At 49.4% G+C, this 24616-nt stretch overlaps 1 protein-coding gene across 2 annotated transcripts in view; it reads left to right on the top strand.

Annotated features, from left to right (window-relative positions):
• Inpp5d (inositol polyphosphate-5-phosphatase D) overlaps positions 1-8805 on the top strand; it is a 113062-nt gene extending 104257 nt beyond the window's left edge. For both annotated transcript variants that reach the window (XM_070014580.1, XM_070014634.1), the window contains 5 exons: positions 902-1051; positions 1570-1666; positions 4020-4295; positions 5979-6552; positions 7530-8805. In XM_070014580.1, coding sequence (XP_069870681.1) covers positions 902-1051; positions 1570-1666; positions 4020-4295; positions 5979-6552; positions 7530-7532 — 1100 coding nt within the window. In that variant the 3' untranslated portion in view covers positions 7533-8805. The remainder of the gene's footprint in view (positions 1-901; positions 1052-1569; positions 1667-4019; positions 4296-5978; positions 6553-7529) is intronic.
• Positions 8806-24616: the final 15811 nt, after the last annotated feature.

Here is a 24616-nt window from a genome sequence, read left to right as displayed (position 1 = left end):
TGGCTCCACACCTGTCATCCTAGCTACTGGGGAGGCTGAGATCTGAGGACTGAGGTTGAAAGCCAGCCTGGGTCACATGACGCTTATCTCCAATGAATCAGCAAACAGCCAGAAGTAGAGCTATGACTCAAGGATGGTATAAGCTTCAGCCTTGAATGAAAATGCTAGGGGACAGTGCCCAGGCTCTGAGTTCAAGCTCTAGGACCAGCACACAAATAAAACAACAATAAACAGTACCTCTGTGAGTTGTGCCTCTCTTATGTCTCGTCAGTTCCTAGCTGACAGTACAAAGCTTTAAGCCTCTCCCAGATGGCTGCTCACCATTCCACACAGTTTACATTTCGCTTTTGGTTTTTGCTTGTTTGTTTGTGTTGCAAGTCATGGGGCTTGAACTCATGACCTTGGCACTGTCCCTGAGCTTCTTTTGCTCAAGGCTAGCACTCTATCACTTGAGCCATAGTGCCACTTCCAGTCTTTTCTGTTTATATGGTGCTGAGGAATCGAACCCAGGGCTTCATGCATAACTTGGCAAGCACTCTACCACCTTCCCAGCCCTCTGCAAAAGTATTCAACTTATCATCTTATTTGTTGAAACAAGGTTTATTTAGTGTTCCAAACCCTGGGACTTTAGCCTCTCCTAGAGCAATCAGATTAGCATTTAAGTCTGTTTTGCTGATGGATTTTTCTCGAATTTAATTTTTCTTTTCACATTGACTAATCCACCAAGAGTTTCTTTTGCTGTGAGGTTTAAGCTGTATGCCCCAATTGCTGAGGTGCGGTCCAGAGGGTTTACCAACTAATCCCCTGGCCTGTGCAATGGTTTCAAAGGACTCTTGCAGCCATAGAGCTCAGTCCTTGGTGGCCAGGTCTTGATGGGGACTGTCATCTCCCTTCCCCGCAGGTGAGGGCTGCATTGCCCTTCGTTTGGAGGCTATAGAGACTCAGATGCCCATCTACACGTCTCTCACCCACCACGGAGAGATGATGGGCCACTTCCGAGGGGAAATCAAGCTGCAGACCTCGCAGGGCAAGAAGAGAGAGAAGCTGTATGGTAAGCAAGCCCCCCTGTGCCCTCCTGACGGACAGCGGCATGAGGGGCAGGTAAATGGTTTCTCTCAGCAAAGCCCTGGATGGTTCTTTCTGTTGTGGCCTCAGAATAGATCCCTTTTGGACAAGATCCATCAAAGGCATGCACTGATATGTCCCTGTGATCCTAGCACTCAGGAGATGTGAAACAGAAGGATCTTGAGTTCAGGGCTACTACATACCAAGACTCTCTCTAGAACAATGGGGAAAAAAAACAAGAGCGAGTTTTGGGCACCCTGACCCACATTCACATTAAATGACAACTATGGATCACAAGTGCCCACTCTTCTAATGCTGGATCCCAGGCAGGCATAACCAATCTATTGCTGAACCTGACAGTTCTCAGGCTTTAGAGTATTGTTTAAAATATTTCTGTCCCAGTACCACTAATTACTGTCCAGCATCAGTCTGCAAATAGACGCTACTTTGCCCAAACTCTGGGGACTTGGCCCTCAGGTACCCTTTTCTGGACCTTTTTTCCAGACTTTGTAAAGACGGAGCGAGACGAGTCCAGTGGGACAAAGTGCCTGAAGAGCCTCACCAGCCATGACCCCATGAAGCAGTGGGAGCCTCCCAGCAGGTAGAGTGGGGTAGGGCCCAGAGGAGAGAAATGCACGGGATTCATTGCAGACTAGCATGGCCATGGGGGAGGAGGAGAAGGTAAAGAAGAACCCAAAGAAGCTAAAGCAGAGGAAAAGAAGTCTTATGGAACACCTACTACGTGTTGGGCTGTAGAGAAATCAAGGCAGCTTAGATGCAGTCCCCAACCTAGGAACCTACCATAACCTAGTAGAAGGATCCATGATTCCAGGGCATCAGCAGTCCCTGGAGCCCCATAAAAAATCACTAACAGTGAAAAAATACAGAGGAAGGTGCACCCAGGTTGCCCTTGACAGCGACTAAACTGGGAATAATCTAGATGTTAAAGATCAGTGATATTCTGGGTGCTGGTGGCTCGTGCCTATAATCCTAGCTACTCAGGGGATCACGGTTTGAAGCCAGCCAGGGCAGGAAAGTCCTTGAGACTCTTTTCTCCAATAAACTACTCAAAGCGGAAGTGGCACTATGACTCAAGTGGTAGAGCGCTTGCCTTGAACAAAATAAAAGCAGCTCAAGGACAACACCCAGGCCCAGAGTTTGTGTGTGTGTGTGTGTGTGTGTGTGTGTGTGTGTGTGTGTGTGTGTGTGTGTGTGTGTGTGTGTGTGTGTGTGTGTGTGTGTGTGTGTGTGTGTGTCTGTGTGTGTGTGTGTGTGTCTGTGTGTGTGTGTGTGTGTGTGTGTGTGTGTGTAGAGAGATAGATATAGATATATATCTGAAAGGCTGCAGTCCCCAATACTAGGGTCGCCTCAATTTGCTGGTGTGGTCTTGAGTTCCAGAATGAAGCCAACAAGCATTATAGATTCTTTGCCAGCTAATGGAGCAGAGCCAAGCAGGAGACAGGCTCAGCCTGTTCCTTTCCTCTCTTCCATGTCCACGCCACGTGTCCCTCCAGCCCTCAGCTCTGTTGTACACAGCGTCTCCCATCTCTAAGCCAGTCCCTGGTCCATTTCAGCTCTCCTGCTCCCAGCCTTGGGTGCTGACATTCTCCCTCTCAGTCATCCTCCCTTGTCCCGTCATGGAAGACAGCCTTGCTGTCAGGTCCCACAGGCAGGCTCTGCGAGGTGAATGAATTCTTCCATATGCAGACATTAGAACTAGCACTGACCTCTTAAGCGGGTATTGGACAAGTGTGGGACTGGTCTGCTCGGGTAGATGGGGCTGCAGAGGATTCCTTGCAGCCTGTGCCTCGGCTCCTTTTGCTGGTCCCACCGGTGGTGCAGGGGTGGTATGCAGCACGTGTGGGGCTGAGAGGGTTTCCCTTACCCGGGTCTGGACCTTCTCCACAGGGCTAAGCTAACCATCTCCACTACCCGCTCTTGCTGGCACCTCCATCATCTCCATTCTGATGGCTGACAAGTCCCAATGGGACCCCACCCATGCCCTCCTTCCACCCCGCTCCTGTCCACCCCTCCTCACACCTTCTGAACCTGCCAGCTTCTCATTCCACTCTGCTGTAGGATGGCTGGCCTTCAGATCAGCTTGGGACAGGCTGAGCCCCCTCTACCTCTGGGTTCTTGTACTTGCTCTTGGCCACTAGTGAGAACATCCTCCCTTCTCTCTTTTCTGTGTATCTTTTATTTTATTTTTTTGGTCAGTTGTAGGGCATGAACTAGGCCTGGGTACTATCCCTGAGCTTTTTCATTCATGGCTAGCACTCTACCACTTTTTTTTTTTTTTTTTGCCAACCTGGGGCTTGAACTCAGAGCCTGGCCACTGTCCCTGAGCTTCTTTTGCTCAAAGCTAGCACTCTACCACTTGAGCCACAGTGCCACTTCTGGCTTTTTTCAGTGTATGTGGTACTGAGGAATCGAACCCACAGCTTCATGCATGCTAGGCAAGCATTCTACCACTGAGCCACCTTCCCAGCCATACTCTACCACTTTGAGCCACAGCACCACTCCCGGTTTTCCTGGTGGTTAATTGGAGATAAGAGGCCCATGGACTTTCCTGCCCCAGCTGGCGATCCTCAGATCTCAGCCTCTGAAGTAGCTAGGATTATAGGCGTGAGCCACCAGTGCCAGGCCTGAGTACCTTCTAATCATCTCAAGGACTATCTCCTCAAATGTCCACATCCCCTTCTGCCCTGCTTATCTTAACCCTGCCTGTTGTTCCTGTCAATCAAACCTCAGCACAGGGGAAATGCCACTGAACTTGGTTGCTGTGAGTTCCCTGAGAACAGAGGCAATGGCTGCCTTGTCCATGACCTTATTCCCTCCCCCTGACCCTTAGTAACTACTACAGTCCATGCATTTCATGCATATTTGCATGAGGGATAGCAGAGAGGACCCCATCCTCAGGCTGGTGCTAAGAGCTGCCTCTCCTCCTCCCACAGGACCCCTCCAAGCGGTGCCTCCGGTTTCACGGAGATCATCAACCCCAACTACATGGGTGTGGGACGCTTCGGGCAGCCCCTGCATGGGAAACAGAGCCTGTCTCCTGACCAACAGCTCACAGCCTGGAGCTACGATCAGCAGCCCAAGGACCCCTCCCTGGGGCCTGGGAGAGGAGAGGGTCCCCTTACCCCTCCCTCCCAACCACCCTTATCACCCAAGAAGTTTTCATCCTCCACAGCAAACAGGGGTCCCTGCCCCAGAGCACAGGAGTCAAGGTGAGAATCCTTTGCTGCTCACTGGCGCCCCCTGGCTATTTCCTTTAGAATGGCAGCCTTGAGGAAGGGATTGGGTCTCTGTCCACTGCTAGCACCTGGGACCTGCTGTTGGAACTTTCCATGTTCTAACTGGTTGGTGCCACTTGTGTGTGTGTATTGGTACTGGGACTTGAACTCAGAACCTGGGTGCTATCACTTAGCTATTTTGCCCAAGGTTGGTGTTCAATCACTTACCCAGAAGTATAGGTCTACAAAGGATCCAGGCAGGCTGCAGGAGGCTGCTGGAGACTGGGGGCGGTCTTCCAGAGACTATGTCAAGGCTTTCACATTTCTAATCATGCGATGGCTTCTAGGTGTTACCAGAAAGTCAGAGCAAATCCCCCTCAGGCTGCAGTGAACTCCTGCAGCATGCCCCTCGGGCTGGCCTTCCTGGAAGCCCCCATGCCTCTCTTCTCTTTTGTACCTGTGTGAGGACTTCCTGCCCTGTCCCTAGAGCCCCACAGGACAATTCTGAGCAGAACTTCCCAACAGCCCCTCAGTAATGAGCGTCATAGCTGGACAGGGGACCAGGAACCCACATGTGCTTTAATGGAATTCTTTCAATAAGCAGAACCCAGAACACTGCTCCAGGAGATGATGCCATTGGCCAGAAAGTAAACTGTGCTCCCATTTCCCGTTCTCATAAATTGCTCAACAGGAAGTTACCACAAGCCAGCATTGTGACGAGTCAGAACAAAGCAGAGGCGGGTGAAAACTGGCCACGTCCATCTCCTTTGGGTTTCCGGGAGGAATTCTGTTCTTTCTCTACCCACCAATCAGCTGGATCTTTCTCCTGCCACTGGTCTTTGTTTCCTCAGTACTTGCACCTCGCCAAGTGTCCTTTGATTTTGCACCATCTGCTTTTTGTTCCCCCTTGCTCTGAACTCTACGAGATGAAGGAAACTACATTCCCAAGGGCCTCTGAGGAGAGGACTTTCTTTATGCCATTGGAAGGAGTACTGTTACTCCAAAATCAGCTACACGGTCACAGGTTTTGTTCTCTGGGGCCTGGCAGCTTTGCTTTCTTTGGGAGCATCTCCTACATAGCTTGCTGCGGGTTTGCCAGATGGAGCATCTGCCCCCCACAGTGCTTGCTGATGGGGAGCCAATGGCCACTCATTCCTTGCCAGGCTTTGGTTCCTTGAGCATCCATGCAGGTGAGGGGCTGAGCAGAATTGCCAGGGAGAGCAGAGAAATGGCTGTGAGTGTCCTGGAAGAGCCATGAGAGAGGTCTGTCAGCACTGAGAGGACGGGGCAGGCCAACTTGTTTATGGAGGATGGGGTGTCATGTAAATTTACCTTTTCCTCTCTACAAAACATCCACCGAAGGCCCCTCACTCTGGTGTGGACTGTTGTGGAAATGGCTCAGGCCAGAACTGAGAACACTCTACTGTTTCCTCTTAGTTATCTTACAACGTTCAAATCTGTTATTGAGACGCAATTCATAGATAATGAGCAATTTGGTGCATTCTGTACATTTACTATGTACAATAAACATACACTCTACACAACCACTGCCTCTGTTTAGTTCAGAACCTTTTTAGCAGCCCAAGCTAAAAGTCCAGACCCACGAAGCATTGACTCCTCGCGTGCAGTCTTCTGATTACCTTTCTTCCCTGCTCGCTTCCCTCCTCTTCCTCACAGCTCTAGGTCTACTGACACTCAGCTGCAGGAGGACCCACAGCTTGCCAAGCCAGAGATGTTTGAGAACCCATTGTATGGATCTGTGAGTTCTTTCCCTAAGCTGGTAACCAGGAAAGAGCAAGAGACCTCCAAGATGCCGCCAAAAGAGCCTCCACCCTGCCCAGACCCTGGCATCGCATCACCCAGCATCTTGCTCACCAAAGCCCAGGAGACGGAGGGTAGCAAGCAAGCCCCCACGCCCTTCCTCAGCCCTGCGCCCAGGCTCCGCTCCTTCACCTGCTCCTCCTCTACCACTGAGGGCAGGATGACCAGCGGGGACAAGAACCAAGGGAAGCCCAAGACCCTAGCCGTCTCCCAAGCCCCGGTGCCAGCCAAGAGGCCCATCAAGCCTTCCAGGTCAGACATGAGCCAGCAGGGGACCCCGACCCCAGCGCCTCGGCCTCCACTGCCCGCCAAGAGCCTGGCGGTCCTGCAGCTGCAGCATTCCAAGGCCCGGGACTACCGCGACAACACAGAACTCCCCCACCACAAGCACCGGCCTGAAGATGCGGTACTTGGCAGGACCGCCATGCAGGTGTGTTCGAATGCGTGAACATATATGTGCATGCATGTATGTGTGGTCCTTGGGGTTGGAGTCAGGATTTGAACTCAGGGCTACTTGTCCCCAGGGGCATTGACCTCACAATGCCTGCACAGTGATTGAAAAGCACAGAGGAGGGACCTAACCAGACCCCAAGGAAGAGGCTAATTGGAAGGAAATGAGCCTAGATTATTTATGATTCATTTGCTGAGGGGTTGGAAGTCAGGGCCGTGCCACTCGACTGCTTGAGACACTTTGCCAGCCCCATGGATTTTTTTTTTCTTTTTGGCCAGTTATGAGGCTTGAACTCAGGGCCAGGGCACTGTCCCTGAGCTGTTTCACTCAAGGCTAGTGCTCTTCCACTTTGAGCCACAGCACCACTTCTGGCTTTTTCTGTTTATATGGTACTGAGAAATCGAACCCAGTGCTTCATGTATGCTAGGCAAGCACTCTACCACTGAGCCACATTCCCAGCCTGTTTTTTTTTTTTTTTTTTTTGTCGGTCGTGGGGCTTGAACTCTGGGCCTGGGCGCTGTCCCTCAGCTCTTCAGCTCAAGGCGAGCGCTCTACCACTTGAGCCACAGCGCCACTCCTGGCTTTTTTCTTTATGCTTATGTGGTGCTGAGGAATCGAACCCAGGGCCTCATGCATGCAAGGCAAGCGCTCTACCACTGAGCCACCTTCCCAGCCCTCTTCGAGACTCTTATCTCCAATTAACCACCAGAAAACCGGAAGTGGCACTGTGGCTCAAGTGGTAGAGTGCTCGCTCAGGGATAGCGCCCAGGCTCAGAGTTTAAGCCCTACAACTGACGATAAATAAATAGATAAGTATATGTTTAAAGTACTTAGAACAGCATAGGCTGACTTTTCATGTCCAAGGGAGTCGCCCAGCCCACAACATGGGTCTTTGGTAGTAGGGGCCACCTAGTCGAATGAGGCCCTGAACACCCCTCTCTCTCCTCATCCTGCAGTGAAGCCCTCTGTGAGCAGCGGCCAGAAGAGCAGCAGGAGCCAATCAGAGCCTCCCCCAGGTCCTCTTGGCCCCTCCTACCTGACTTCCTGTGCAAGGCTTTCCTTTTTTGTGTGTGTGTGTGAAGGGCTCTGCTTCTGTGGGGCTGAGGAGCTTGCTGGCTGGCTGGACACTGGACACTGGACACTGGGCTGAGGCCAAAAGGAAACCACCCCAGCCGGGCAGTGCACAGCCGCGCCCCCCAGGTCCCTGCTTAGATGTGGTACTTGGGACCTCAGAGGCCAGTTCAGGTCACTCTGTTGATGAAAAGAACTGAAGAACCCTCTGATGGTGGAGATAGAAATAATAATATTAATAATATTAATAATAATAATAATTGTTCGCCCACATCGGTGGCATGCTCACCGTGGGCCAATTGCAATACGAAGTACTTTACAGACATTGTCAACCGTGATGTTGAGCTGAGGCTCTAGCCAGCCAGGAGCACCAGCTCAAGAAGGCTGTGTGTCCTGATGGTGTGGACAAAGCATTAAGAGGACCTGTGGTGCTGGCGCCAGTCTGGGGCTCTGCTGGAGGTGGCTGAAGAGTCTCAAGTGACCCTGTCCTGCGTCCCTGATGCCACCTGCTGTAGCTAAGGCCTGGAGGGCCAGCACGGCCCACGTGGAGGACAGGGATCTGCTTGCCTGGAGCCTCCAACTCCCCATTGGAGAGATCGTAAGCCCCCGGCCAATGGGCCAGGCTCCCTGTGCAGTGCTGGATGCAGCCATGCCCCGGGCTGACTGGAGCCCCGCACCACTGTCCCACAAAGGAAGGATTTCTACTGTTGGTCACCCTCTAGCCTGGCGTATAACCAGCGTAGGCCTCTGGACTCAGGCTCTTAAACAACTCAGCCTCCTCTCCATACTCTGTGACTTTCAGCCCTATGTCTTTGGATCCTAGAACTAACTACTGATGTTGTGAGATGTTGGGTTGTGGGGTTGGTAGAATAGAATTCTTGCTGGGTATGGTGGTTTCCACCTGCAAGTAATCCCAGCACTCGGGAGGCTGAGGTAGAAGGATCATAAAAGGCCAGCCTGGGCCTCACAGCAAGTTCCAGGCTAGCCTGAACTATAGAGGGAGACCCTGTCTTAAAAAAACGAATGAACAAAAAGAAACAAGAAAAAAAATGAATATAGGAAACTAAACCCAGAAACTGCTAGAGTAGGAGGATACACACATACCCCTCAATTCCATGAGCCACAGTCTGCAAGACCAATAAATTGTGCCTTTCTCCATTAGCTCCTGGCTGTGTGGTTTTGTTTTGTTATTTTTCTCTGACCCTCAGGTGCCTCCCTGGGCTGTGGGGCATGCAGAGGAGCAGTAGGAGGACTGGAGGGCTCCCCTCACCAGCAGGAACCTCAGACAGCCAGTGCAAGGTCAGGCAGGGGTAGAGAAAAGGGGATGTGTCACTGCCTGGATGCATGCATTTTCTTGAGACTCCAAACAGCCTGTAGCCATCTAACCTTCAGACATGAACCCTGGCCCATGTTCTACAACCCACAGATTTCTCCTAGCTTTTGTAAATGTTGATTCCAGAGGCTTCAGCAACAATAACACATACACACACACACACACAAACCCCACAAGTAAACAATCTTCAGGGCCATCCTGCAGGTCAGAAAGCAACCTCTAGTCCAGCTCCCAGGCACAGGTAGATGCTGGTTGGCATGTCCTAAGCTGAATTTTTTGGGGGGGAAGGGACACTTGAACTCAGGGCCTGGGCATTGTCCCTGAGCTTCTTTTGTTCAAGGCTAACACTCTACCACTTGAGCCACAACATCACTTCTGGCTTTTTCTGTGTATATGGTACTGAGGAATCGAACCCAGGGCTTCATGCATGCTAGGCAAGCACTCTACCACTAAGCCACCTACCCAGCCCTGTTTTTTTATTTTTATTTTTGCCAGTCCTGGGGCTTGAACTCAGGGACAGTGCAAAAGTCTCATTGACTTTCCTGCCCGGGCCAGCTTTAAACTGCGATCCTCAGATCTCAGCCTCCTGAGTAGCCAGGATCACAGGCAAGAGCCACCATGCCTGGCTCTAGACTGACATTTCTGCCCCTTCAGGCAAACAGCAGGTGTCTTGCTCACAGAGTGCCCGGGCCTGAGTTCTGGGTAAAGCTCCAGAGAGCAGTGTCCTTTACAGTCACGAAGAAACCCACCCACTGTCTCTTCCTGCAACCGTGTGGACTTGCAGACACGCTCGCAGCACCTCACCCCGCTGAGGTGAGAGCCCCTCACCTGCAGGCTTATTTCCCCCATGTAAATCCTGACCCACATCCCCAGGCCCCAGTGTTCTGAACTATCCCAGGTAAGGGCTGTGTGGCCCACCAGCAGTATGGGCCCTGCAAAATCAAGCGGTACACGTGTTTCTCATAATTGTACAGCCCATCATGGTATCAGTATCCAAATGAAAAAAGTTCCCCCCCCCTGCAACCACCAGAGCAGAACTGCAGAGAGCCAGCATATTCCCCAGGGCACCCCAGTGCAGAGGACCCCCGGGCACGGATGGCTGTGACCCTATGACAGCTGCCAGGCTGGGACTGATTTGCTGGCTTGTGCCTGCAGCTGCACCCCCGCAGAGACACCCAGAGCCTTGCTCTGCATCTCCAGGTTTCCAGGAGCGCTCAGGATGAGAGCAGCACTGTGGGCACACCCTGTAGTCCCTACCCCTCCACTCTGAGCTCTCCTTGCCTGAGCAGATGCCACTTCCTCCACAGTCCAACACAGCTCCTCTCTGAGGACCTTCCTCTGCATGTGGGCAGGCAGCTGCCCCCCCCCCATGTCCACAACTAGAAACAGCTGCAATCAGCCAAACTTTCATTCTCTTCTTTCTAAGTTCTCAGCCCTCCCTGCACCCCCGCCTCTGAAGTCCACCGCCATCCTCCAGGGAGTCTACCCTAGCCAACATTCTCTCTTGTCACCTTTGCTGACAACCCTGGGCCCCTGGTCAGCTAAGTGGTTCACCTTCCCTCTCTTCTGTAAGGGAGCTCAAGTAACAAGCTCCCCTCCCACAGTCCCTGGTCCCTGAGAGTGAAGCCCACAGCCCTGGGTTCCACACCTGCCCCTCTTGGCCCTTGTCTGCATGATTTTGTACAGCTGGTGCAAAGCCCCGGCTGTCACCACGGATGATCTCTTGCGGCAGCTCCTTGCCATCCACCTGCCATGCCGCCAGCCCCGGGGGGCAGCGGCTGCCGGTTCATGCCTCCAGCAGGACACGTGGCCCTCCCTGTTCCACCTCCCTCCAGGGTTTCTGTTGCTTTTCATGCCATTTCTTTCCCCCTTCATAGGAGGGAAATTAGTGAGTCATTGAGAAAAGCTCTCCCCCACAGCTACCTTCCCTCACCCCAGCCTACCAGGTCTGTCCTCTCCCATCCTTAAAATAGCTCCTTTCTCTCCCCAAACTAATTTCCATGGAGACACAGCGATGGAAAGGCCCAGAAGCTTTCTGCACAGCAGCCAGCTAAGCTCTCAGCCTTCATTCCAACAGAGAACCTTTGTGATGCAAATATCTGGTCTCACACCCACAGACCCTCACCACACCCCATTACCAACCATCAAGGTCCTGGCTCTGTGCCCGAGATAATACCCTGGCACACAGTGTGTAGGTATGGACATGCCACGTGCTGTATATGCTGATTGGTGGCTGTTCCCTGCTGATCTGCTCTCTCAACTCACAGATGATCCAGTGTGGGTGTGGTCTCAGACCAGGTGTGCACTGCTCATGTTGTCCATTATCTACTTAACCACAAACAGACTGAGAATGTGAGATGTGCCCAGGGAGGCTCTGGGCAGGGGCCGGCTGTGGCTGTGGACCACATAGAATAGAGCTTTAAATACTAGATTATTTTTTCTAGTCCTGGGTACCAGGCTAGGGCCTGGGCACCGTCCTTGAGTTGGGGTGTGTGTTGTGTGTGTGTGTTCCAGTTTATTGTTGTTTTAGAGGTGATCTACAGCAGGGTTACCTTTACAGACATCCAGAAATAAGTACATTTCTTTTCACATAGTGTTCCCTCATCTGTTCCCTCATTCTCTCCCATTCCCTCTCTCCCATCTCTTCCACGAGTTGCATGGCTCACTCTCATTACGTCCCTGAGTTTTTTTGCTCAAGGAGAGTAGCTTTCTGGCTTCTTTTTTTTTGGTAGTTCATTGGAGATAACAGTCTTAGGACATTATTGCCTGGGCTGGCTTCAAACCGTGTTCCTCAGATCTCAGCTTCCTAAGTAACTAGGCGTGGGCCAGGAGCTCCAGGCCCAGGCAGACAGATTTTTTTTTTCTTGCCACAGGGCTTGAACTCTGGGCCTGGGCACTATCACTCAGCTCTTCAGCTCAGGTGAGCGATCTATCACTCGAGCCACAGTGCCACTTCCAGTTTTCTAGTAGTTTATTGGAGATAAGAGTCTCACAGACTTTCCTGCCTGGGCTGGCTTTGAACCACGATCCTCAGATCTCAGCATCTTGAGTAGTGAGGATTACAGGCATGAGCCAGGAACTCCAGGCCTGAACAGACAAATCTTACAAGACAAATCTTCCTAGCTAGTAAAAAGCCAGAAGTGGAGAAGTGGCCCAAGTGGTAGAGCTTTAGTCTCGAGTAGAAAAAGGTGAGGGAAGCCAGGTACTGGTGGTCACAGTTCGAAGCCAGCATGGGCAGGAAAATCTGTGAGACTATCTCCAATTAACTACCAGAACACCAGAAGTAGAGCTGTGGCTCAAAGTGGTAGAGCCTTGAGCAAAAAAGCTCAGGGACAGTGCTCAGGCCCTGAGTTTAAGCCCCATATCTGACAAAAAGAAAAAAAAAGTTCAGGGAGAGAGCACTAGGCCCTGAATTTAAGCCCCAGTACAAATTTACCCCACCACCATAAAAAGAAAATAATAATAATAATAGGAAAATGACCGTGGGGAGAGGTCCTGATAATCCAGTGAGCTCATGTCTACCAAACCCTAACTCAGTGGCTGGAGTCTGGTAAGAGGTCATTGAAAGTTAACTTCCCCCCCCTCCCCCCCCAAAAGGAGACAGGCATTACAGACATCACCCCAAAAAAAAAAAAAGAAGAAGAACAAAGCAGATAACGCATTCCAGGGGCGCTCCAAACTGGGCCTTGAAGACTGTAGCAATGTCCTCAAAGGAAGTAAGCCCTCTCTCAGGCAGGAACATGAACCAATCTACAAGGCAGATAATGGGGTGAACTGACTTTGTGTAAACCCTTAAAGAGGAAACAGAGCTGTGGCTCAAACTGCTAAAGAGCTCTAGCCTTGTGCACAAAAGCTCAGGGACAGTGCTCAGGCCCTAACTGAGTTCAAGCTCCATAACTGACAAAAACAAAACAAAACAAATGATTGAGGTGTTTTGCTGGGTGCCGATGGCTCATACCTATAATTCTAGCTACTCAGGAGGCTGAGATCTGAGGATCACAGTTCAAACCCAGCCCAGGCAGGAAAGTCCATGAGACTCTTATCTCCAATAAACCACAAGAAAACCAGAAGTGGCGCTGTGGCTCAAATGATAGAGCACTTGACTTGAGCTGAAGAGTTCAAGGACAGCACTCAGGCCCAGAGTTCAAGCCCCACAACCGATAAAAAACAAAATAAAACAAAAAAGTAGGGACTCTTAGGCACCAGTGGCTCACATCAGTAATTCTAGTTACTGAGGAGGCTGAGATCTGAGGATCATGGTTCAAGGACAGCCCAGGCAGGAAAGTCTTTAGCTCTTATCTCCAATAAACTATCAGAAAACCAGAAGTGATGCTGTGGCTCATGTGGTAGAGCGCTTGCCTTGAGTTGAAAAGCCGAGGGACAACGCCCAGGCCCAGAGTTCAAGCCCCACCACAACGACAACAACGATATCCCCCCCCCCGCCTTAACTTCGATCCCAGAGTAAGAACTTCTAGACAAGTAACGATGGTAAAGAATCCTTGCTAAATAAGCAAGCAGGTAAGCAGACCAGCAGACAAGCACAAAGGAGAAACAGCATACTCTAACAGAGTGTGGGAGGTCTCTAGGAGAGAGAGAAGAACACACACAGTTCCTTGGCTGTCAGGGGTATTTATATGGGAAAGGTAAGGGGGGTGCCCTGTTATCTGCATTTGGGGTAGGAGGTTGCTTAAGTTTTGGGGAAGCATTTTTCTCAGGAAGGCATACATCCTGTCAGAGAAATGTTAATTCTTGAGGTGAGAAATGCATCTCTCTGGAAGGAATGTATCCTGTTGTCTCTCTTTGAAGCAAAGGTAGTGTTTCTATGCTTCTAAATACCATGTTCTGAGGTATCTTCCCAGGTCTCATTTTCCTCAACTTATTCTGCTTCAGAGCTGTAGCTCAAAGTCGTAAAATACTAGTCTAGAGAAAAAAAAAAAAAAAAAAAGAGCTCAGGGACAGAGTCTAGGCCCTGACTTCAAGCCCCACAACAGACCAAAAAAAAAAAAAAAGCTTTGAAGATTAAAAGGCACTCAAGGGAACTGGTTGAAGCCAGGAATGGTGGGGCCAGGTGAGGTGGAGGCCGGGTGAGCGAGGTCAGGCCAGGAGAATGAAGTGCAAGCAGGTGAGCTAGCAGAAGCCTGGAGACTAGTTAAAGCCAAGTAGACCAAGTAAGGTTGCCCAAGAGCTGAGGTCAGGGTACAGTTTGGGCTAGGTCACTAGTTGAGGTCATGGACACTAGTTGGGTGTCTCTAGCTGTCCAGACCACAGATTACCTGAGCCAAGGGGGGAGGGAGGGGCTCCCCTGGGGACCTGTAGGAATTCCCTGAACAGGTGCTAGCCACCTTTGGTGGGGGGAGAAGCAGGGAGGAAGGCAGAGGAGAGCCATGAGCCCCTTAGGCCATGTGCAGATCCAGTCATCACACAGCAACTCCGCGTGCCACACCTCTCTGGTGTGACCTGATTCCTGCTTCTTTTCTGTCCCCAAGTCAAAGGCTGGATCCTGTTTCTTTCTGTAAGGAACGGGGAGATTTGGGGAATCCCAAGATCGTGACCTGCTTGCTTCTATCTCTAGCAAAAAGTCAAGAATAGCATGAGGCATGCCAGGCTCCAAAGGTGCAAAAATGAACAGCTGTCCTTCTCGGGTGCCTGCCCTGAACTTACACTACCTCGAATCTTAACCTCCCCTCCCCCATGCCTGCCTCCTTAGTCTTGACCCTCCACCCTAACCTACAGCCTGGAAGGACTGTAGGAAGAAGGGGCTGGTGGGAGAGGCTGTGTTCTGCTCAGGTAGAACCATGATGTAGGACATGAGATGTAAATTGTATTTTTATTTTTCTTTGCTAGCCCTGGGGCTTGAACTCAGGGCCTGGGTGCTGTCCCTGAGCCTCTTTAGGTTCAAGGTTAGCACTCTACCACTTGAGCCACAGCACCACTTCCGACTTTTCTGAGTAGTTTACTGGACATAAGAGTCTCATGGACTTTCCTGTCCCAGCTGTCTTCGAACCACAATCTCAGACCTCAGTTTCCTCCATTTACCATGGCCACTCCTCCTCCCCACCTTCTCCCTACATAATCCCCGTCTCTCCATACATCAGTCTCTACACACCTGCATCTGGTGTGGACAGGCAGTTCGGATACCTCTAATAAACTCTTCTGCCTAAAGACCATGTGGCAGTTTCCTTTTGACTAACCTGACACTGAGTAGCTAGGATTACAGGCATGAGCCATCAGCTCCTGGCTGTAAATTGTATTTTTGTTTCACTAGAGTCTCTCTGCAGAGACTGTCTTGCTTTGGCTTTATTATTATTATTTTTTTTTTTTTTTTGCCGGTCATGGGGCCTGAACTCTGGGCCTGGGTGCTGTCCTTCAGCTCTTCAGCTCAAGGCTAGGACTCTACCCCTTGAGCTATAGCACCACTTCCAGCTTTTTCTGCTTATGTGGTGCTGAGGAATCGAACCCAGGGCCTCATGCATACAAGGCAAGCACTCTACCACTGAGCTACCTTCCCAGCCCTGGCTTTATTATTCATGTCTGCACAGGGGGCTGAACTCAAGGCCTCCTGCTCTCCTTTGGCTTTTTTACCCACAGCTGGTGCTCTATCACTTTTTGGAAATGAGTCTCTCAGGTTTGTTTGCCTAAGCTGGCTTTGAACCTGGATCTTCAAATCTCAGCCTCCTGAGTAGCCTTTTTTTTTTTTTTTAAATCACTCAATTAGAGAATAGTTAGGAGCACAGACCCTGACACTGGACTGCCTGACTGTGCCTACATTCACCAGGTGTCACACCAAGCTAGAAAGAGTTCTGAGGAACAAGGCCCATTATCTCTCAGCTCCACAAAGAGGCAAGGACCCAGCTACTAGTTATATTGTGGGTAAATGAGTAAATGACTGTGGAGACAAAAGACTGGGACCTGAATTTCCTTGAAGGTGACTGGGAAAGGCTTTATGGTTTGGCATTTATAGTTCTGGAGTTCATTGGCATAGTGATGAGAATCTTGGATTTGTGTTGAACTGCTTAGGTTTGGCCTTCAGCCCTACTATGACTAGTGGTATGATTGTGGCTAAGCACCAACCTCTAATTTCCCCAGTTTCTCTCTCTGTTAAAAGGTGATGAAGGGCTGCAGGCATGGCACAAGTGATAAAGAGCTTCAAGAGCAAGGTCCTGAGTTCAAGCCCCAGTACCACCAAAAGAAAAAGAGGGAAAGCCGGGTGCCAGTGGCTCATGCCTGTAATCCTAGCTACTCAGGAGGCTGAGATCTGAGGATTGCAGGTCAAAGCCAGTCCTGGCAGCAAAGGCTGTGAGACTCTTATCTCCAATAAACTACCAGAAAACCAGCTGTGGCTCAAGTGGTAGAGCGCTGGCCTTGAGCTGAAGAGCTGAGGGACAGTGCCCAGGCCCAGAGTTCAAGCTCCACGACCAACTACAACAAAGAAAAAGAAAGAAGGAAAGAAAGAAAGAAAGAAAGAAAGAAAGAAGAGGAAGGAAGGAAAGAAGGAAGGGAGGGAGAGAGAGAGGGAGGGAGGGAGGGAGGGAGGGAGGAAGGAAGGAAGGAAGGAAGGAAGGAAGGAAGGAAGGAAGGAAGGAAGGAAGGAAAGGAAGGAAGGAAAAGAGGGGGAAAAAGAGATGCTAATGACATTGTTGTGTTCCTCTTTATTCTGGAGCTGTCCTGTACACTATTCAGCAGCATCCTTGGGCTGTGCCCCCCAGTAGCACCGCTTCAACAAACATGAGGTTAGGATGGAGAATACATCACCCCTGAAAGCTAGCTGGGCACTGGTAGATCATATCTACTATCCTATAACCTGCCATGGAAAAGTTCTCCTGACAAAGGGCACTCAGCCGGGTGTCGGTTGTCACACCTGTCAGGAGGCTGAGATCTGAGGATCGCAGTTCAAAGCCAGCCCATGCAGGAAAGTTGGTGAGACTCTAATCTCCAATAAACCACCAGAAAATCAGAAGTGGTGCTGTGGCTCAAGTGGTAACGCACTAGTCTTGAGCTAAAGAGCTGAGGGACAGTGCCCAAGTCCAGAGTTCAAGCCCCATGACCAAACAAAAATAAAATTAAGAAAGAAAGGACACTCATAGCCAAAGGTGAAGATGTTAATTCTGACACTGAACACACACACACACACACACACACACACACACACACACACACACACACACACACACACACACACACACACACAGAAAACTAGGAGGAAGGTGGTGCCCTCCCAGAGTGTGCAGCAAACATCACCAGGTCAGATAGGCTCCTTAGGTTCAAGGGGCAAAGGGGAAAGGCTGTCATCTCAGGGGATGGGTCTGTCACCTGAATACACAGAAGCAAGGAGGCCTTAGCAGTCTGGACACAGAAGTCTCCCTCCAGCCTAAAGCCCACCCTGGAGCCCCATTAAAGACCAGCAGTAATTCATCCCTCTACCACACGGGCCACACCTTTGCTTCCTGTCTCTGTCCCCGCTAGTCTTCCCATTGGTCAGACCTAACCAGAATCAAGAGGACAGGGTGCCCAGATGGTGATCCCATGCTTAGGGGCCAGCATGCAACATGGAGAAAGGGCATGGCTGGAAGTTGGTGGTTCACTCCTATAATCCTAGCTACTCAGGAGGCTGAGAGCCAAAGGAACTTGGTCCAGACAGAAAAGACTGTAAGGCTCTTAGGTTTAAAATATGAGCAAAAGCTGGGCGTCAGTGGCTCATGCCAGTAATCCTAGCTACTCAGGAGGAGGCTGAGATCTGAGGATCATGATTCAAAGCCAGCCCAGGCAGGAAAGTCCATGAGACTCTTATCACCAATTAACCATCAGGAAACTGGAAGTGGTGCTGTGGCTCAAGTGGTAGAGCACTTACCTTGAGCTGAAGAGCTGAGGGATAGCACCCAGGCCCAGAGTTCAACCCCAAAAATAAATAAATTAATAAAATAAAATAATGAGCAAAAAGCAGTGCTGAAGCCATAAGTGGTAGAGTACTAGCAAGGAAGCAAGCAGAGCAATCTTGAGGCCCAGCGTTCAAACCCATATACCAATAACAACAACAACAACATTTGCAGGATACCACCTGTAATCCTACTTGGAAGGCTGAGCTCTGAGGATCCTGGTGTGAAGCCAGCCCAGTCAAGAAGGTCCATGAAACTCTTATCTCCAATTAACCATCAAAAAGTCAGAAGTGGTAGAGTGCTAGCTCAGGGATAGTGCCCAAGCCCTGAGTTTGTGTCACACACACACATACACACAAACACACACACACACACACACACACACAAATATTCACTAAGGGCATTTCAGTCTCTTTCAAACTATGCATACACTGGAGGAAAGTGGGAAACAATTATCCAGACAATTAAGAAAGATAGACAGTGACAGCAATTGGCATCAGAGTCACTCTCAATTACATGCACTAATAACGTGGAATTCCTGGCATATTTTACCCAAAGTAATTTATATTTGGCTTGGAAAGCAGAATGGTTTTTACAACAGATTGTTCTAATTATGTTTTGCTTATGTTAATATGAAGATCTTATTCCCCAAGTAAATACCACCTGATCACAAAGCAGCAGGGCCTGAAAGTCCACTGCGTGCCAGGTGGAAGCCAAGTTGAGATTTCACAACTTGCCGAGACTGTGCAGAAGGTTTTGCTTTGTTTTGTGGGGAATGATCTCTCCAGCTCATGTGAGAGTGCCAAGTGCAGCCACTCTGTCTTCCATGGAGCTAGGTTGCTGCTGTATACCTTAAAAATAATGTCACTTGGGGTTGGGAAGGTGGCTCAGTGATGGAGTGCTTGCCTCACATGCATGAGGCCCTGGGTTCGATTCCTCAGTACCACATAAGCAGAAAAACCCAGAAGTAGCACTGTGGCTCTAGTGGTAGAGCTCTAGCCTTGAGCTGAAGAGCTCAGGGACAGTACCCAGGCCCAGAGTTCAGGCCCCACGACTGAAAAAAAAAATAAGAAGAATGTCACTCAAACTTGGCTCTGCAGGAAATCCACCCTGGAAACTGGTTAAAAATGCTGATTCCTGCAAAGCACTGGTGGCTCAGGCCTCTAATTCTATCTAATCAGGAAGCTTAGATCTGAGGATTGTGGTTCGAAGCCAGCTCCAGGCAGGAAAGTCCATGAGACTCTTAGCTCCCCTGAACTACCAAAAAGTCAGAAGTGGTGCTGTGGCTCAAATGGTAGAGCACTAGCCTTGAACAAAAAAGCTAAGGGACAGCGCCCAGACTCTGAATTCAAGCTCTGCAACTGGACACAAAAAAAAAGGCAGATGGGGCTGGGAAGTTGGCTCAGTGGTAGAGCGCTTGCCTTGCATGCCTGAGGCCCTGAGTTCGATTCCTCAGCACCACATAAGCAAAAAGAAAAAAGCCGGAAGTGGCGCTGTGGCTCAAGTGGTAGAGTGCTAGCCTTGAGCTGAAGAGCTGAGGGACAGCGCCCAGGCCCAGAGTTCAGGCCCCACGACTGGACCCCAAAAAAAAAAAAGGCAGATTGCTGGGCGAGGATGATTCAGTCTATGGGTCTGCGTAGAACCTAGGAATCTGAATTCCAGCAAGCAGTTCAGATTCTTGGTGCCAGTGGTTTGAGCATCGCATTTGGAGCACTTCACAAGATTCATACTCAGAAGAGGTAGTATAAAGTAGCGTAATGGACAAGGATGGGAGATGACAGCCATAGTTCCTTTCAAACAACTTCCACATTAATTGAGGCCAGTTACGCTCTGTCATTTTGGCAAAGAGTAATCCATAAACCTAGAACAATTACAAATAGGAATTGGAAAGAGAATGGTACACCAGTGGCTCACATCTGTAATCCTACCTACTTGGGAGGCTGATCTTGCTTCAAAGCCAGCTAGGGCAGTAACTTCTGTGAGACTTTATTTACAATGAACCAGAAAAATGCTGGACTGGGGGCATGGATCAAGTGGTACAGCACCAGCTATGAGTAAGAAAGTGGAGCAAGGGGAATATGAGGCAATGGGCAGCGAGTCTTGGAAGGCAGGCTGGGCCAGAGAGGCAGCTTCACCCTGGCTTCCTTGTAGTCATAGAGATCCTGCGATACTGTATTTCACAGACTTCAGACTTTTAGGCTTACTCTTTCCTGTTTCCCCTCATGCCGTTATTATTCATCCTACAGCATATGGACAACAGGTTTTTCACCCATTCTCCCTTGCTGCTGGCATTATACCATTCAACAATATGGTGTTAACAAAAAATATTAAAACTAGCTGTCTTACATTTTTGCTTCTTTTTCATAATGTTGCATAATGAAAAGGAAAATCTTTCCCACAGTCCCAGTGGTGCCGAAACATTTAGAAATGACTCTAAATATAGACTCCCAGATGACAGGGAGGTTCTTTTATGTCATTCTGTGATTTCTTTTTCACAGCATGTTCTGTGTGCTGGAATTAAAAAAAAATAATGAAGTCAGATGCTAAATTTAAAGAACCTTTGCTCTTTGCAAAAATGCATTTTGTTGTTGTTTTAATTTGCTGTGCATCTTGGCATCAAACCCTGAGCATATCTCAGAACGTAATAGCCTTGAATATGCCAGGTGCTAACTACCCAATGATGACTCTCCTGAGCATTTGCTTATTAAATTGCGGTGCATGGCAGTAAAAAGTATCTTAAATCACCCTAATTGGACATGAGGACGTGATAGTATGTAACTTTAGGGATGCGGTATTTTACATAATGTAATTACTAATCCTGGATGACATAGAACAAGCTTCCAAAGAGCTTCAGAATACTGATTGCAACTGAGAATGTTAGCTACTAACTGCTCCGAGCAGACATTTAACAATGCTGATGGATAGCTGGGCACTGGTAGCTCATGCCTATGATCCTAGCTGCTCAGGAGGCTGAGATGTAAGGATCATGGTTCAAAGTCAGTCTGGGCGGGAAAATTGGTGAGACTCCTCTATCTTAACTACTCAGAAAAAACTGGAGGTGGCATTGTGGCTCAACTGGTAGAGTGCTAGCCTTGAGCAAAACAAGCTCAGAGGCTGGGAATGTGGATTAGTGGTAGAGAGCTGCCTAGCATGCATGAAGCCCTGGGTTCCACAGGCTCAAGTGATAGAATATTAGCCTTGAGCAAAACAAGCTCAGGGACAGTGCCCAGGCCCTGAGTCAAGCCCCCTCCCTCCCTTTCTCTTTCCTTCCCTCCCTCCCTCTCTCTCCCTCTCTCCTTCCTTCCCTCCCCCTCTCTCCTTCCTTCCCTCCCCCCCCCCTCTCACACACACAAAAGCTTACTTGTAACTTAGGTCCAAAATCTATAGTAACTTGTTAGTGACTATAAAATCTAATCTTGCCAGGTAAGCCTGTAATCCTAGCTACTCCGTAGGCTAAGATCTGAGGATTTCAGTTCAAAGCCAGCCCAGGCAGGAACATCCCCAGGAGACTCTTATCTCCAATTAACCACCAGAAAACCAGAAGTGGCCTTGCTCACATAGAGCTAAAGAGCTGAGGGACAGCATCCAGGCCCAGAGTTCAAGCCCTAAAACAGATTTTTTTTTTAAAGTAAGCCAGGGGGGCTGGGAAGGTGGCTCAGTGGTAGAGTGCTTGCCTTGCATGCACGAGGCCCTGGGTTCGATTCCTCAGCACCACATAAGCAAAAAGAAAAAAGCCGGAAGTGGCACTGTGGCTCAAGTGGTAGAGCGCTAGCCTTGAGCTGAAGAGCTGAGGGACAGTGCCCAGGCCCAGAGTTCAGGCCCCACGACCAGACTCCCTCTCCTCCCCCCCCCCAAAAAAAAGTAAGCCAGACACCTGTAACCCTAGCTACTCAGGAGGCTGATATCTGAGGATTGCAGTTCAAAGCCAGCCCAGGCAGGAACATCCCCATGAGACTCTTGTCTCCAATTAACCACCAGAAAATGGCTGGGAATATAGCTTAGTGGTAGAGTGCTTGCCTAGCATGCATGAAGCCCTGGGTTCCATTCCTAGTACCACATACACAGAAAAATCCAGAAGTGGTTCTGTGGCTCAGCTCAAGCGGTAGAGCACTAGCCTTGAGCAAAAGAAGCTCAGGGACAATGCCCAGGCTCTAAGTCCAAGCCCCAGGACTGGCAAAAAGAAAAAAATAACTGATCTCAGGGCCAAACATCAGTTACTTATACCTGTAATTCCAGTTACTTGGGAGACTCTAGGCCTAGGCACTATCTCTGAACATTTTATGCTCAAGGTCAACTTTGCCCACAGTCTGGGCAAGAAAGTTGGTAAGATTTATCTCCACTTAGGCACAAAAGAAGCTGTAAGTAAATGGAGCTGTGGCTCAAGTGGTTCAGAGACAGTGCCCAGGCCTTAAGAGCCCTAGCTTTGGGCTGGGAAGGATGCTCAGTGGTAGAGTGCTTGCCTCACATGCATGAGGCCCTGGGTTTGATTCTTCAGTACCACAAAAGCAGAAAAAGCCAGAAGTGGTGCTATGGCTCAAGTGGTAGAGCGCTAGCCTTGAGCTGAAGAGCTGAGGGATAGCGCCCAGGCCAAGTTCAGGCCCCACAACCAACAACAACAAAAAAAGAGCCCTAGCTTTTCCTTCCTTCTGCAGAATGGTGTGACATCAGCCAAAAATCTGGCAAACAAGCACAAAAAACAGGCATGCTGCTCCCTATTTACCTATACACCAGGCACCAGGCCCTGCCCCTCTGCTCAGATTCATTAAGCTCACTTTCACATTCTGCTTTCGATTGGCTAATTTGAATAGAGTAAGATTCATTTATATAAGGTAACCATTAAAAGAACTTAGAAATAAGATTAACAGTACACAAGCAATCTCAAAACATACCATTACTCTCTCCTATCTAAAGTGAGTCTTCTTACAAGTATCTTTAATTCCATCTAGGAAGAACCAGTTGAAACAAAACCTTACTTTAAAAAAATCTTTCCTGGTTGGGGCTGGGAAGGTGGCTCAAGTGGTAGAGTGCTAGCCTTGAGCTGAAGAGCTGAGGGACAGCGCCCAGGCCCAGAGTTCAGGCCCCACGACCGGACCCAAAAAATAATAAATAAAATAAAATAAAAAATTTTTCCTTATTCCAAAGCAGTTCCCTTTTCCTTTCTTTATTTGCTAATAAATGCCGTAGGATAATCCACCAGACCCAAGCCACCAATCCAAATCAGGAATTTTTTTTTTTTCCTTTTTTTCTTTTTTGGCCAGTCCTGTGGCTTGAACTCAGTGTCTGGGGCACTGTCCCAGAGCTTCTTTTGCTTAAGGCCTAGCACTCTACCACTTAAGCCACAGCACCACTTCCAGCTTTTTGGTTGTTAATTGGAGATATGAGTCTCACAGGCTCTCCTGCCCAGACTGGCTTTGAACCATAATCCTCAAGTCTCAGCCTCCTGAGTAATTAGGATTATAGTGTGAGCCAATGGTGCCCAGCTTTTTGGTTACTTCTTTTTGTGTCTGACATGGGACTTGAACTTGGTACCTGACGTTTTTGCTTATTGGCTGGTGCTCTACCAATGGAGTCATGCCCCAACCCCTCAGCCTTCTTTCTTCACTCTTACCACATGATACCTTTGTTGTGATTTGATGAAGGCCCTTGAAAGTCTGTCCTGGGAAGGCGGGGCAGACTCCTCCCTCTTCTTGGCTAAGTCTCCACCCAGTACCTGTGTCACCTAGGTAACTGGCACACCTAGAAGCAGTCACCTCCCCTTCCTCAGAGGTCATGTCCTGGGCATTCCCCAGCCAGTCTGGATCCATTGTGGCCACACTCCCCGCTCCCCCACACACACCTGGCCATACCTATGCACTTTCTCCCTCCCTCCACTTCCCTACTTAAACCTAGGAAGGACTTCAGCTCATCCCTCTCGGCCTCATGTACCTCCACCAAGCCTCCTGGCAGCAATTCAGTAATAAACTTCTCTTCTGGCCTGAATGCTGTGTGGTGTTCTCTTCATCGGCTCCCTAATTAAACCTATCTATTTAATCTGCCTTACAGCCCTCAGTCTTGGAATCACCTCCTTCAAACCACAGACCAAATAAATCTTTGTTCATTATAAATTACCTAGTCTCAGGTATTCTGTTGCAGCAGCACAAAATGGACAGACCCAATCACTGAGCCACTCTACCCTGGTTGAGCTGTCCCGCAGTCTAGAGGGTAAAGGTGCTGGGTTACCTTAGTAAAGAGAGAAGCTATTTATCCAGCTTTTTGACATGCATGCTCTTTGACAAGATAAAGATATGCAAGAATTTCCATGGAAACTTTAGCTATGGGAAAGGTTGTAAGAGAGGGAAGTTCAGTTTGTGCTTGGGACAGAAAGTATTCCTAATTGGAAAGGGGCAGGTCAGGACAGAAATCAAGTGACTAGCAGGCAGTGACTAGGTCTGAACCCTATCTCTGCAGGAAGCTGGGTCCCTGGAGTGTGCACTCTTGTGCCTGGGGATTCTGATTTGCACTTCATAGTCAACAAATTGCTCTTTCAATTTTATGGTGTGTGTGTGTGTGTGTGTGTGTGTGTGTGTGTGTGTGTGTGTGTGTGTGTGTGTCCCCTGGCTAGAACTCAGGGCCTGGGTGCTGCCACTAAGTTTTTGGTCCTCTCTACCATTTAAACCACAGCTCCAATTCTGGCTTTTGGGTGGTTAATTGGAGATAAGAGTCTCATTGACTTTCCTGCCTGGGTTGGCTTTCCACCTTGATCCTCAGATCTCAGCCTCCTAAGTAG

Source organism: Dipodomys merriami, unplaced genomic scaffold (genome assembly GCF_024711535.1).
Source record: "Dipodomys merriami isolate MVZ:Mamm:240054 unplaced genomic scaffold, mDipMer1.0.p SCAF_1, whole genome shotgun sequence".
Taxonomy (NCBI): Eukaryota; Metazoa; Chordata; class Mammalia; order Rodentia; family Heteromyidae; genus Dipodomys; species Dipodomys merriami.
Note: the sequence above shows the minus strand (reverse complement) of the source record. Positions and strands in the feature narration are given on the sequence as shown.